General features: G+C 40.8%; 1 protein-coding gene across 8 annotated transcripts in view; it reads right to left on the minus strand.

Annotated features, from left to right (window-relative positions):
* MSANTD1 (Myb/SANT DNA binding domain containing 1) overlaps positions 1-14,654 on the minus strand; it is a 50,647-nt gene that overhangs the window by 12,467 nt on the left and 23,526 nt on the right. For 4 of the 8 annotated variants that reach the window (XM_072037808.1, XM_038178057.2, XM_021269995.4 and 1 more), the window contains one exon: positions 8,562-8,826. In XM_072037808.1, coding sequence (XP_071893909.1) covers positions 8,562-8,826 — 265 coding nt within the window. Of the gene's footprint in view, positions 1-8,561; positions 8,827-8,943; positions 9,035-9,264; positions 9,358-14,393; positions 14,586-14,654 lie in introns of those variants that run through there. The other 4 variants (XM_021269994.4, XM_072037810.1, XM_072037811.1 and 1 more) reach the window with 3 other exon arrangements.

A 14,654-nucleotide genomic window follows, 5' to 3' on the forward strand; every position in this document is an offset into this window, starting at 1 on the left:
CAATTATACCACTATGAGCTACTAGCCAGGTCTGCATTTCTCATTTGTTTGTCCATGTTGTGAAACCTTCAATATATTCAAACAATTTATTTTAAAACGTTACCATCCTCAACTGTTCATTGCAATGCATTCACCATGTTCTGTCACCCCACAGGCAAGACAGCAGAAAGCCATGCACGAGCATTTCTCTGTCATGTCAGAACAAAGTCCAGCAGCTGCATTAAGACCTCACCAGACATGGTTTGAGCCTTCAGAACTGCAAAACAACACGGCAAAAAGGATAAGAAATGCTCAGCCATGGTATTCCGCCAGCTTTGCTCTTGGAGCAGACAGCTGACTTGTGTTTAGCCTAGTGTCAGTAAGGTCCCCCATGTCCTCATCTGCAGAGCTGCTGCCCAGCCTGTCTCTGCAGGGGACTCATCCATCCCAGGGGAAGGATTTTGCTTTTGTCCTTGTTGAGTTTCACGAGGTCCATGTCAGCCCATTTCTCCAGTTTATCTAGGACCCTCTGAAGGGCAGCGTTGCCCTTTCTTGTGAGGGCTGTACCCTGCAGTTTGATCCTTTGCAAAACCACATTCCAATATATGCTCCTTCAGGCCATTAAATAGGACATTTTCCGGCATAGCCCCTGGTGGTCCTCTACCTAGAATGAGCCTCTTGGTAGAATACAAGTCATTAACCATCGCACTTTGAGCCCAGTGATCCAGTCAAATTGTCATCCAGCTAGTAGTCCATCCATTTGGAGTATACTATGGCAGCCAAAAGGGTCAGCTGTACTGGGTGCATCAGACAGGGCACTGCTAGCCAGTCGAGGGAAGGGATTGTCCTGATGTGACATCACCTCAAGCGCTGTGTGCAGTTTAAGACCACCAGTATGAGAAGGATACAAACTACCAGAAAGCATCCACCCAAAGGAGGGCTAGAAAGATGTTGAAGAGTCTAGAAGGCAAGACATATGAGGAGCAGCTGAGGTCCCTTGGTGTGTTCAGCCCAGAGCAGAGCAGGCTGAGGGGAGGCCTCATGGCGGCCTGCAGCTTCCTCACGGGGGAGCGGAGGGGCGGGCGCTGAGCTCTGCTCTCTGGGGACAGCGACAGGACCCGAGGGAACGGCATGGAGCTGGGACAGGGGAGGGTCAGGCTGGGGGTTAGGGAAAGGGTCTGCACACAGAGGGTGATCAGGCACTGGGACAGGCTCCCCAGGGCAGTGGTCACAGCACCAAGCCTGATGGAGTTCAAGAAGCATTTGGACAACACAGTCAGACATTGGGTTTGATTTTGGGGTGGTTGTGTGTGGAGACAGGAGTTGGACTAGATGAGATGATCCTCGTGGGTCCCTTCTAAATCAGGATATTCTGAATTCTATGATCCCAGCTTGGATACAAGGACAATCTTGGAGACTGTGTCCAAAGACTTACTCCTGTCAAGCTAAACATCCGTTGCTCTACTCTCGTCCACAGATCTAGTCATTTAATCAGAGAAGGCAAGCAACTCAGCCAGATACAATTCACTCTGAGTAAATCCATTCTGGATATTTCCAGTCACCACATTCTCCTTCATGTGACCATACGCTGCTTCCAAGATGCCTTGCTCTGTGATCATCCCAGGAGTTGAGGGGAAGCTGATCAATTGTCAATTCCTCTTGCCCTTGCTGAAGATGGGTTCAACAGCAGGTTCTTCGTTCACCAAGAACCTCCCTCAATCTTCATAAATTTTCAGAGATGATCCCTGACTCAATAGTTTTCCACTGCTCCTTGAACCCTGTTCCAGGCACAAAAGCCTGGGAGACCTGGGCAGTGAGGACCCAGACAGAGGGTACTGAGCATCCTCAGCCTTAACACAGGCATCTGTGGTCAGTAAATAACCCACCCCTTTCAGCAGCAGGTCCACATCTTCCATGTTTATCCTTTCACCACTAATAATGTAGTAGAAATGTAGCAGTAAGCAACTTTTATTAAGAGAATATTTGGTCTAAACCCCAAATTAAGACAGCTCCATGTAGGATTATCTTATTATTAATTAGAGTGCCCTGATGACCATTCTGAATACATTACATTTCAAGTATTAATTTATCACTAGAATGGCACTACAAATAGTCTTCTGTTACCATTATTATATCATCCTGAGCTAAATGCTGTCTTCTTTACTTTAGCAAAAGTTTTCAGGAGCAGGTATTTTCCCAAGTAGGCCAATACCTTGGTTTTTATGTTGGATATCATCTGTGCACCTAGACCCCATTTTTGCTAACACTCTCATGATGTTGAAGGAAGAGCTGTGGTTTATCATCTGCCCCTACAGCTCTAGGGTTGGAGATGCATAAAACTAGATATTTCTACGGCTCCGAATGCATTGTATGGGTAGAAATTCTTCCACTTCTGACTACTTACCATAGCTCTGGGCTAAAATAAATAAATAAGTGATCACCACCAGGAGATTGGCAGGGGAATTTTGTTAGCTTAAAAGCAACACCAGCAGCAACCATCTACCTGTATGGAGTCTGGATCATTCTTAAAGAAAAAAAAATGATTAAATAGATGGAGAGATGAGAAGATAATGAAAAAGGGAGTGTGTACTTTGAAAAAGAACTAGGAATGCTACAGGTGGAGGACAACAGTGAGAACATTCACTGCTACAGTAATGTTGTTTTAGCTTTCTGGTAAAAAAACAGATAGCTTGGCAATATTAAATTTCAGGATTCACTGATTATTTTAAAATAAACAAGGAAACCTAGAGAAACAGTTGAGAGTTTCTGCCTGCATTAGTGTAACTAAAACCCCAGCAGAACTGAAGTCTAAGGCAAAGATGAGTTTACTGCTCTCAGTCAGTAATTACCATAAATCATCACAGCAGGTCTCAGTTGCATCTAAAACGTAAATTTGCTTTTCTCTTTGTTTTGTTTTTGTGTTGGTTTGTTATGTGTTTTTTTGCTTTTGCTTTTTTAATGAAAAATGAAGAAGCCAGGATGAAACAGGACAAGAGTAAGGTTGGGATGCAAGAGTTCAGAAATGAGAAAGGAAGACAAGCCAAACATTCAACTCTTTGAAAATATATACTGGGCAAATCACTGCCTGAGTGAGTGAGCCAGACAGAAAAATTAGGTAGGAAACAGGGGTAAGTGAGAAAGTCAACAGAGCTTGCAAAATAAATTCCTGCTGAGTTTATCTAGACCTGTCACTGTTTCACAAGGCTCTATTAAAATCCAACTGAGAGCAGAAGCAACTGAGAGCTCTCTCCAAAAACTCAGGCTTCAAAGTCAAGTTTCCAGTGGACAAGTATCTGAAGTATGACAAACAGTGTCACTCAGTTAATCTAAAAGGTGGTTGCACATCTTATCACAGAGAAGTGAATAAATTAATGTTTTTTGAAGTCCTACTGCCAAAATGAACGGTCTGAGACACCAGCTAAGTAATTTGTGCTGCCATTGACCTTTCTTCAGACTTTATTCTCTGTGCCTATTACCAACCTTCTAAAATAAAATTATTATATTATATTATAGAGAGTTTTTAAAAATCATTATTTCATCAGTTAAAAAAAAATCATGTAATCTATAACTTGCCTTTTTTCTTTTCTCTTTGCTCAACACAATATTGCTTTTTTATTATTATTACAGTATTTGATATTACTACTTGCCTTAAGGAATGGATATAAGATTCATCTCCTGGGGTTTCTGAGAAAAGCTTTCAAAATAAATAATAAATAACAACTGTTCATGAACCAATCAACGGGGAGGGAAAGAAAGATGTATGAAAGTACAGTACTTAAGTTGTGCATCTGCTATGAATTATTAAAATTAAAGAGAAAGCTGGTAAAATATTCAAATTTAACTTTCTGCAGTAATTTGGATGCACTTATATTTCATTATTTGCTGTAGCAGAGGTCAAATATTCCACTTGCTTAATGTCATAGAGTATAGCAATGAATTACACGAGCAACAATGTTTAATTGCTATCATGTACACATGAAAATAAAAAATTAGACTAATCTTTTATTCAAATCATGAGACTGATTTAAATTTACCAATCATTAACATTAATTGACTGTGATTCAAATAAAATAGAAACATCTGCATCCTGCTTCCTAGGCTTTGCAGAGGGTGATGTTTTTGAAAATAATAAATTTGCACTCACTGTTCTTATTTTTAAACATCAGAGGGAATCAGTCAAAACTGAGGACCACTGTGCTAGCTTTGCAAACCCTATTTTATTTTTAAAAGATATATTATGCCAGTAGCAATATTACAATGTATGTAGTAAATTAATATCACTATATTAGCAGAGACAGGAAAGTGCCTTCTTTCATAAGGGCTAATTACGGGGTTGTGTGCTGACTGCCCCAAGTATTCTACAAACCTAAAAAACTGAACTGCAAGAGATGATATACTAATCTCAGCAAAACTTTTGATACCCAGCAAATCAGAAAGATAAATTTGAATTGCAGCAGGTTTGACTTAGCTTTTCATTCTTCCACCAGAGATAAATAGGGATGTTCATGCAGCTCGTTACCCAGGTGTCTTTAAAACCGAACTTTAAAAACCTGGTGGCTGGTCTATCCACAGCAAATATTTCAGGTTCCAGTCCTAAATGCAGAATCTTACCCAAATGCACCTGCAACAAATTTTTTCCTTCCACCTGTGCAAAACTTTCCACTCAGACAAGTTGAGTAATTTCCACAGTAGACTAAATCGCCCTTTAACATAGCAAAACTGCAGTAGGAATTACTTCAGGATATGGTATATTTTTCCCTGAATAGTTTCTTGCAAATGCTCTTGGACCACAGCAATGAAAAGGAATACAGGAGCTGCTCCCAGATCATCATCCCACTGCCTCACTTCTGACCAAAGTCAGTACTAAATACTTCAAAAACATGTTGATGGACAGGATTTTTGGGTGACATAATGATATTTCCTTCCTTTTCCATTGACTGCTAGTAATATCCTGAAACCCACTGTCTTTTATGACTCTAATTTGAAGACAAACAATGTCTGTATTTTTATTTAATAAATCTAATCCTTAGTAAGAATAATAATAATAAAACAACCTACCACTCTTGGTCTCAGTGATTTTCAGTGTTAATGAGTTCCACATGCTTATTATGCAGTGTAATACAAATTTATATGACTTGAACTAGTTTTACATTTCTTGCCTTGCAATTTCAACAAATAGCTTCTTGTGTTATGGCAAAAGGAATACCTGCTTTACATTCTCAAAAATAGGGCAGTATGTTTTCATGCACCTCTAGAACTCCTCCAATTTCTTTGCTTTCTTTTCCAAGCGAGTCACAGACTTTTCCATTTTTCTCAATAAAGAAAGCTTTCCACATCTTATCCTAATCATGTTTTCTAAACATCTTCTCATTCTCTTGTCACCTTGTTGAAATATAGGGCAGTCTGAAATAAACATGAGAATTCAAGGAGGAAATAATGACATAAAATAGATTTATATAAAGGCATTTTAACATTTTTACAATGTTTTTACAGCAGATGTGGAGGAATGGGATATGATCATCCTAAAATTGCTTTTGTGACAGAAGCTCACATGCACTGAACTACACCTGAACTAACTTTATCTGGCAGCACAGCATTCCACATAGGATCAAAAAATGTACCCACAAACCCGGGTGAACACCTGGGCTACTAGCCCAGCCTGAGCTCCAGGCCACCATAACCACGAATAAATTTGCATTAGCTGCAGCAACTGCAGTAGCTGCTGGATAAGAAATGCACCTCCCCTGCCTATGTATATGTTTGTCTGACTTTGACTTCTTCTGCACCATGAGTAATGGCTTTCATTGGGCAATATAAGCAAAACAATATAGAATTGGATCTCAAAATGTTATGGGATCCTCAGATAGGAAAGCACATTATAAATGTGCTCGCCATTATAAATGTGTTCCTTATAAATGTGTTTACTATTTTAGATCCTTTAATATTTCAGATCATTAATATTTTTTTCAAGAGATGTTCCAGGATGTGACATGCCAGCAGCAACACTTACCACTGAACTTCATTAACTGAACTAGGAAAAATATCCAAGTACTGCTTTTCCTTTTATAGCAAATATATACATATATGTGTATATGTTTATGAATGTTTATGTATGTGTGCATATGTATGTATCATAGTTTGTAGGACAAAAAAAATATTTTCCTTTATGAAATCATGGCTCAACACTAAATAACACTATTACCTGATTAAATATTCTAATCTGGTAAATTTCTGACTATTAAAGTAGAGACCATAGCACCTTTGAGACACTACAGAGTTGGGTAAAAAGTAAGAGATCCTGAAGGAGTGGGAAGAAATAATCACTTGGGTGCAGAACACCCCCTCAGCCCTGCTACTGGTGCTCACATGTCACACTTGATAGATCTACGTAATCATTACAAAATATTGTCCCAAAATAGATCATTTTATCCACTTTCAGGATTTTCTTTTGAGCTTTATGCCACAGTGCAGCAGTGATGCATGGAAATACACTAAGGTAAAGTATCTTCAAGTATCCTCTAGGCACCAAAATGTGGATTAAAACTCAGATGCTTCAAAGCAAAGCCAGCAGTCAGCGGCAACTAACACATCATTTAGTTTCATCACGTTTCCTATCCTCACATGCCAACAAAAAGCCTCCAGAAAACTACGAATTCTAAGTCATAGTTTGTGTTTGTCCCTATTCTTTCTATCACCTCATCTTGAAAGCAAAGCACACAAGCGTGCTTTGGATGGGAACAAACAATCAGGAAGATGCATTTCAAATCCACGAGTACAAAATGAAACAGCACAGTGATAGTGCAAGGCAGTTTTCTAACTCTCATAAATTTGCATCTTAATCAACAAGCAAGGAGCTGCAATGCACTGCACTGCACTATAGAAAAGCAGCATGATAACATGCAACAGAAACAATCTCTGAAGTTCACAGAAGCATTATAAGAATTTTTTAAAAGTGCTGTGTTTCCACATGCACACGCAGACTATGGTCGTGGGTGATTTTATTTCTTCCCTTCCCCCACTGCAACTTTAAAGCAAAAACATTAATTAGGAAAACTGAGACAGTCTGACTGATGACAACATTGAAAATGTAGAACAAAGGCTGACAGAAATAACCTATTACACTTGGCAATTATGGCACTTAAATATTTTGCGGTGTTGCTAGACACCTGTAAAATCTCGGTGCTGTGAGATGTATTTCTCAGCAGGGAGGACTGCAGATTTAGCAGACTAAGCAAAGGCCTGGTAGCCAACAACTCTCGACTTCTAATTCTTCATCTGAGTGTGAATTGCTGGGTGATGCAGGGCAAAAATTTATCTTACTTCCAGCTTTCTCATTTACAGTCTGGGTGGAAAAAAAAAAACTGCAAGGACTGCAACAGGGTTAGTGAAACATTTAGAGACATTTGCTACAAAACATGGATTTAATGTTATGGAAAATGATGTAAAGATTACGCTTGTGGATCTTACAAATGTAGAAGAAGGACATTCAAAGTTAAGGGGTTTACAGGATTTTCTCTAGTTTTCTACATGATGAGCAGTCTCTGCATTAAATACAAGAGGGCTGCCTCAGAGAAAAGCAAGCAGTTTTAACATGGTTGCCTGCTGTAATAACCTTTTTTATTATTAATACGAGCTTTGAGGAGAGATTAAATAAAAGAGTCACATATTTGATTTTCTTGCATTACAAGCACATAGCTAAAATCACCACTCAGGATTTCCAGTACAAGGCAGTTTGTGCCTCACAGAGATAAGAAAGGAAAAAAAAAGAAGAAGAAGAAAAAAGAAAATTAAAAAAGAGAGAGAGATGCAAATATTCCTGTTTAGTTTTAATTTCTTTTTCCCCTAGAAAAAAAAAAAAAAAAAAGCATATCGCGTTTTTAAAGGCAACTTCCCCTCCTGAGTGACACTGCCTGCTCTTTATCATCTCCTTGTAGCCACCTCTGCCCTCCCCCCAACTCTTTGGGAGCGGTATTGACGGTGCACATCGATTCCCTCGCTGCAGATATGATCGTTCTTTCGCTGGTGCTGCTTATAATTATAGCAATGTGTGCCACTCGGCAAGAAGGCATTCAATTATTCTTGGCCCCGTGAAGTGTAACCCTTCAACTCACAGTAACAAAATCCAGGAGCTTCATTCCCCCAAAACATTATTTCATATTTAAAAAAAAAAAAAAAAAAGCAAAAAAAAAGAAAACTTTGCCTTGCAATGCCGATCCTCACTGGCCACTTCAAACTGCAGGAGTTTCCCTGCAAGGAGCTGCTGCCAAGCTCACACAATCGGTCCCCTCAGCAAAGAGAAAAAAAAAATCTGTTTTCCCACTAAATGCATTTCTATCCCTCTACACCATAACAATGCTAGTTAATTATAAAGAAACAAAGTTGTCCCGGAGTTTGAAATGAAATGGGGGAAAAATTAACAATGACGTAACAGCACTGGCAAGAGAGAATTTTAAAAGCGATATGAACAATCTTTAATCTTTTATCTACAGATTTCCTGAAGGATACTTCCTTCTGAAAAGCAAACACCACTGCGTTGCCCCTGCTAAAATCTCTTAAAATAAAAAGAATTAACTGAAGCTTACCTGTACTGGAATGTCATATTTGTAATTTTTATCTTTATTTCCTCTCCGTGGCGAATTTCTCCAGTCATTTCAAAGAGTTTGTTAGCCATTTTCTCATAAACTTTGGCATTCCTTTTAGTTTGTTTCAGTTCATCAAAAAATTCTTCCCAGACCAGCATTAAACCTCTCATTTCTGCATCAGTCCAGTTTCTGGCCCTTCTGTGTTTCTCAGTCTGAGAAGAGACAATGTAACTGGGAATTTCTGCTGCAGCCATTGCTGACTGACCTAAAAGGGTTTTAAAAGAGGACACTTAATATAGATTGAGTTTTTAGCTTAGGTTTTTGTAGTGCAAGACATGCATATGTGGATAAAGAATTTGAATGACAACAGAACATATGAAACCTTTTTGCAACAGCTTGAAGCTTGAGTGCACAAAATGGGGCCTACATCTGACAGGCAGGAATTTAGTTAAAAGCTTTTAAACAGAGAAACGTCATTTTGATGTCACGTTTCCATAGCAACAGAGCAACTGCATAAGCTACAACAACAAAAACCTTTTAACTGAAAGCCAAAGAATCAGGACAAAGTTGACAGGCCATCAATATTAAAGCTTTTAAACACTTTAGGTTTAACAAAAAAAAAAAAAAGGAAAAAAAAAAAAGATCTATGCAGCCTTTGAGAAGCCACTTTTAAGTTTCTACTTCTTTTTTAGCTTTCCCTTACCTTTTAGGCAGACAATCTGCTAGCAGGGGGTCATGGTCGCCTGAACGAGCTTTTAAGTTGCGCCTTGACAGACTCTCTAGGAGGTTGCAAGGACTGAGGCCATGTACACAAAAAAAAAAAAAAAAAAAAAAAGCTTTTTTTTTTTTGCAAAGATATTCTGCAAAAAAAAAAAAAAAAGCTTCATCCAGCTTCATGGAAACTATACATCTCCAAGCTAATAAATGTTGAAGCAGGCAGCCTCATTAAAAAGGTGCCCGCATCTGTTTTTAAGCACATGCACAAAATACTATTTAAGTGTTTAAATACGGAGAGAAATGCATGTGCAATTTTAATAGAAAGGCACTTTTTTTTCCCTGAGATGTTTTGCTGCTGATAAGCACATACTGCAGTCCTGTCAGTATGAATTTGCCTTTGTAGGTATGTATTACTGTATGTGTATTTTGTATTCCTAGTAATTTAGATGCTATTTATGCAGCCTGTGTTCTGCCTTAGGACTGCAGCAGAAGCATTTCACCTGCTTTATGGGGAACCTAAAAGGATTATTCAATGAGTTAAAAAAAGGCTGCAGGATCTTAGAACTGTGAATAAATTGCTTTGCTGTAAAACAAGCATTTTGAGCTGATTTTTATATAGGGCTACATTCTGCCAGCAGTTACACCAGAGAAGCACCACTTACTTATTCATCGTATCAAACATTGTGCAACACGAGCAGTGGGCCAAATCCTGCCCCCACTCACGTTCGTGCAAGCTGACAATCCTTCACAAAGCGGTGAGATGCATGAAATGTATTAATTCGAGCAGCACGAGCAGCTAGAGAGAAAGATGTTAATTCCCTGCAGTCCAAATATAACTGCGTTACGTAAAATATAAATAAATAAAACACGGACCTTTCTTATTATTTTCTGTTTCAGCATATAACAGCAATAACGACCTCACTGCAGGGCACTTCCTGAAGATTAATGGCAGGCAGGGGTTAATGGCCTGAGGCTCACCCAGTCAGTCGTTAATCCCCAGGAAATGTTCTGTGCCTCAATCCTTAATGCTTAAGTATCCTATAAATTGTAAGTCTTCTCATAACCACATCCTTGATCTTAACAATAGTTTAAAAATGCACAGCTTGGTTTGCATCCTGGAGATGGCAAGGAGAGCACATAACGTTCCTAAAAGGTACACCGATAAAATTTGTAGTATCGTTGCCTTTCCTTTTTGTTTATTCTGCTGTTTATCATGAAAAGGCACAAAAGCATACCACAGAACAAGGTGTGGGGGGGAACTGTGCACAGTTCACTGTACACGGGAACTTCCACTGATCCAACCCTGAATGAGTCTCTGTTAGAAATATACCTGCTGAGTCACTGGCTTCCTCAAAAAGAAAAAAGAAAAAAAAAAAAAAAGAAAGAAAAAAGGGAAGAAAAAAAAATAACTAGCTTCCAAATAACTGCTTTTAACTAGTAATATGACAGCCTAGCAACTATTACCTTTAAAAATGTGTAAATAGCAGCATATGTTGTGTGGATGATCTTGCATGGTTTGTCTCTTGGGTGGCCAGCTGGGAGACATCACATGATCGGGGGACAGATGGTGGTCAGAAGAGGATCAGCTGGTGACACGTTCATTTTATTAATTTATTGTTTTGTTTTGAAATTCCCATCACTTAACCTTGGGCTCCATGCAGCTATATTAATAAAAACACACCAAATTCTGTTGACTGCATCTGCAGCCAGCGGCAGGGGATCACCAGGACAAGTTTAAGGAAGAAATAGGGTGTCCGAGAGAAAAACACCACCAGCCTCTTGTTACAGAGCTGGGTCTGATTTGGGACCGTTGTACACTATTTGCAAAGACTTGGTTGCTTTTCAGCCTTCAGTAATCCAATTTTGTTTGCCCCCTCCAGCTTTTAAACCCCATAGATCCCGAAAATATTCATGAACACTGCTGAAACCTATAGCACGTTATACATATTGGGAAGGAAAAAATAAAGATATGCATGATCTCTGCTTTAAAGATTTTTAAAATCCAGTTTCTAGCACAGTCACCAGGACAGGGTGGGAGAGAACCTGCCCATCTGCAGTGAGTTCTTCCCGTGATGGTCCACAAACATTCCTCTTCTCAGCCCCATGTGCCCAGCACATGTGCGACTGCTCCTTCCACACCTCCCCATCTGCCAGGGCCATGCCCGGCCCCCAGACCCTGCAGAAATGAGGCCGCTGTTGCCCTCTCCAACAAGCATCTCCTGCTTCTCTATATGCTGGTTCCTATTAAGGTAATTGACAGATTGATATAGTGGCATAGTGCTATTTAACATCTGTTAAATAAAAGAAATGTTTTCTAATAATGCCTCCCTTATTCCCCTCCCCTCAGCACCAGAAGGGGATCTAAGTTTCCAGGACTCGAGTTTTTACCCCCCTCCTCCAAGAAAGTCATTGATATTAATTATAGAGACTCCGCATGATGCCTCCTCTGCCTTGCCAAAGCGCACATGCCGAGGGGTTGATAAAGTGGCTGTTTGCCTATGTGGAGCTGAAAGGAAGAAAAGCTTTATTTTATTTTATTTTTTTAATCCCCAAAATCATCCCTACAGGCCTCACCAGAGCCAGGAAGAGAAAAATATACCTCTCCAGACTGTGCCTGTCTGCTGAAATTCTGCAGACCTGCATGATCCCTGGGAGATGCTAACCTCCTATCCTGGCCACCACGTCAGGAGGAGCCCCAAGGCAGGACAGGCAATTATCCCCCTGTGATGGGGGAGAGCTCTCCCCCTCCACAGAGCTGAGGGATTTGGAGGAGAAGCTCCAATAGCAAGATTAACCCACCAGCCAGGTAAGATTAGTCATCTACCTCAAGACTGGCCACCAAACCAAGACTGGCAGAAAGCTGCTGGCAGGATGAGCTGCACCTCCACCAAGCCCAGGGCATGGATGCACCTGGCACCAGCACCCCTCACATGCCCCACCTGGACATCCTCTCGGATGGCAGAGTCCTCCAGCATCAGCTTCCTGAGGACTGAGGACCAGTCTGGCTTTAATTGCCCTACAAGCAGCTGAAGCTGTCACTGTTTTCCTCAGTAAGGATGTATTTCCTCTTGGAAGCCACCGAAATACATACTGGAGTTCCTGCGTACTCCTCTGTAGATAACTTGCATCTGTAGGAGAAGGCTTTCTTTACTCTCCTGCTCAGCCCAACCCCTCCTCTGATGGGTGCCACACTGACAAGTCTAGAAGATATTCCTACAAACACCCACCTCAGTGGACTTAAGGATGTCTCTCGTGCCCCACCTTTTCAACACACTCCTGTTCCTAAAATCTCAGCAGAGCATGGATTTAACAATCCTCTCACAAACCTGTTCTTTATATCACCTCTCTAAACACCCTACCTTTTTTGCTATCATTATGTATCAGCTTGAATAACAGCTCTCACAGCATTCCCACCTTTCATGGTGATCTGAAAGACAACCATAATATTGGGACTCCAAATGCATAATGGTGCAAGTACAATCTGAGACAGGTCAGACAGAAGCTCTGTTAACTATGATCCTAGTGTGAGGGCACTCGGTCACCATCTGCCCCCCTCGGCTCCCCAGTTTTCTGCCAAGTGATCACAGAAGTGTTTCAGAAAAAAAAAAAAAAAAAAAAAAAAAAAAAAAAAAGGAAGAGGTGAGGAAGAACAATCTTTCCAGCAAGAATAAAGCCGGGTATCCATCCCTGGGAGGGATGGGCTCAAGTAGGTAGCTGATTGCCACAATGCTAAGGAGGAATCAAACAGTGGACATGTGACAATATGGAAAGGTGGCACTTCCAGTAGTACCTTACCTCAGAAGTAGGGGCTGGAAACAATCACAGACTGCTAGCTTTTGGTCCAAAGCACCGTTCTTCTAGTTGGCATAAACCTCTTAGCCAGACCTCTCAAATCTTAGATAATTTTACCACCACATTAACAAACCCCGAGCAGGCAGAAGGGCTTCTAATTTGCAGATACAGATCTAATGAAGTTCTCCTATACATGTTTCTATCGCAGAGATCAGACAAACTCCTCTAATCCTAACATATCTGTTGACTATACTCCAAGTGATCTGTGCTAACTGATTGCATATACAGCCTTCAGCTTTGCAAGCGTGGACTAATGCATGCCAAATAAAACTTCCTTTCGCCAAGTTCTGGGGTAAGGGGTTTTCCCTTGCATTTGCAGGGAGGTAACAGTTATAGTCAGTCAATTACCAGGGCTCAACCCACAAATTCTAAGTCATTAAACAGTGATTACACAAGAGCGTGTCTGATCCTGCTGTTAGGGATTGTGGTAGCAGAAGTCAGGCAGCACCCCGTGGCAAGTAAGAATTTATTCCATTCCAGCCCAAGACATTTCTACGACTTATTTCTGAAATTGAGATGGATGGCTGCCCCTACAGAGGTGCTGACAAAGGTAGCTGCCTATCTGGATTTCAGAAATGGAAGTACATTACTTTGGGTTCACGTAAGTCCTTGGCCAAGACTGGTCCCAGTTTTAGCACCACTGGAAGAAAACACCATTTTAGGCCATTTAGGCGCAGAGCCTCTGAGAGGTGATGTTGGAAGGAGAAGATCCCTGTAGAAGGCCATCAGAAATGGATTGGATCTGTTTGCACCCTACTGAATGCAAGGTTGCCCAAGGCACAGGCTCGTCCCTGCTCCATGCAACCCTCCAGTCCAGCCCAGCAGGAGAGCAACCCACATGGGCAATAAAAAAACCTTGAAGCAGGATGGTCACTGCAGAGCATATGTTCATCCTCTGGTTACTGCAGTGCAGACACACGTGATAACTGCTTAAAAGGGTATAAAAGTATGCATCTGTTTAAAAACAAAGGCATTTGGTGTTTGCATTGCAGTGGGATACTGTGTTTTAAGCTCAAAAAAAGTGGTCTGCACATGTTGGGAGGGTGACGCCTTCCCCACATTTTGCCATTCTCAGGGCTAAAACGCCCACCTTTAGAGATGCTTACTGAAAATGATGTCCTTAGTGTCTCTGATCACTGCACATGGCAATTTGCAGAAAGGGATAAATGTAACGAGAGAAGAAATGCTCTTCCACTGCTTCTGCCAAGCTCGACCAGAGGGGACAGGCAGGGACAGGCTATCATGAAGGATAAACTAAACTACCTTCTTTTCACCTCCATTAAAACAGCAGGTCCATGGAAGGAAAGCCGTTGCTCTGGAGAGTGCTGGAAACCAGGTAGGGAAGAGCCTTGCAGGCAATTGTGTGAGGTTTGGGATCTCACAAGGTTCACGCTCCCTTCACTCAGGCAGTCACCTTGGGTTATGAAGTCGTGTGGGTTTGTAAGGGATCAGAACCTTAAGAAAAACATAAGGTTTGTGAACACAAAGCCATCAGGTCAGCGTTGTAAAGCTACACACAAACCA

This window comes from Anas platyrhynchos, chromosome 4, assembly GCF_047663525.1.
Source record: "Anas platyrhynchos isolate ZD024472 breed Pekin duck chromosome 4, IASCAAS_PekinDuck_T2T, whole genome shotgun sequence".
NCBI lineage: Eukaryota > Metazoa > Chordata > Aves > Anseriformes > Anatidae > Anas > Anas platyrhynchos.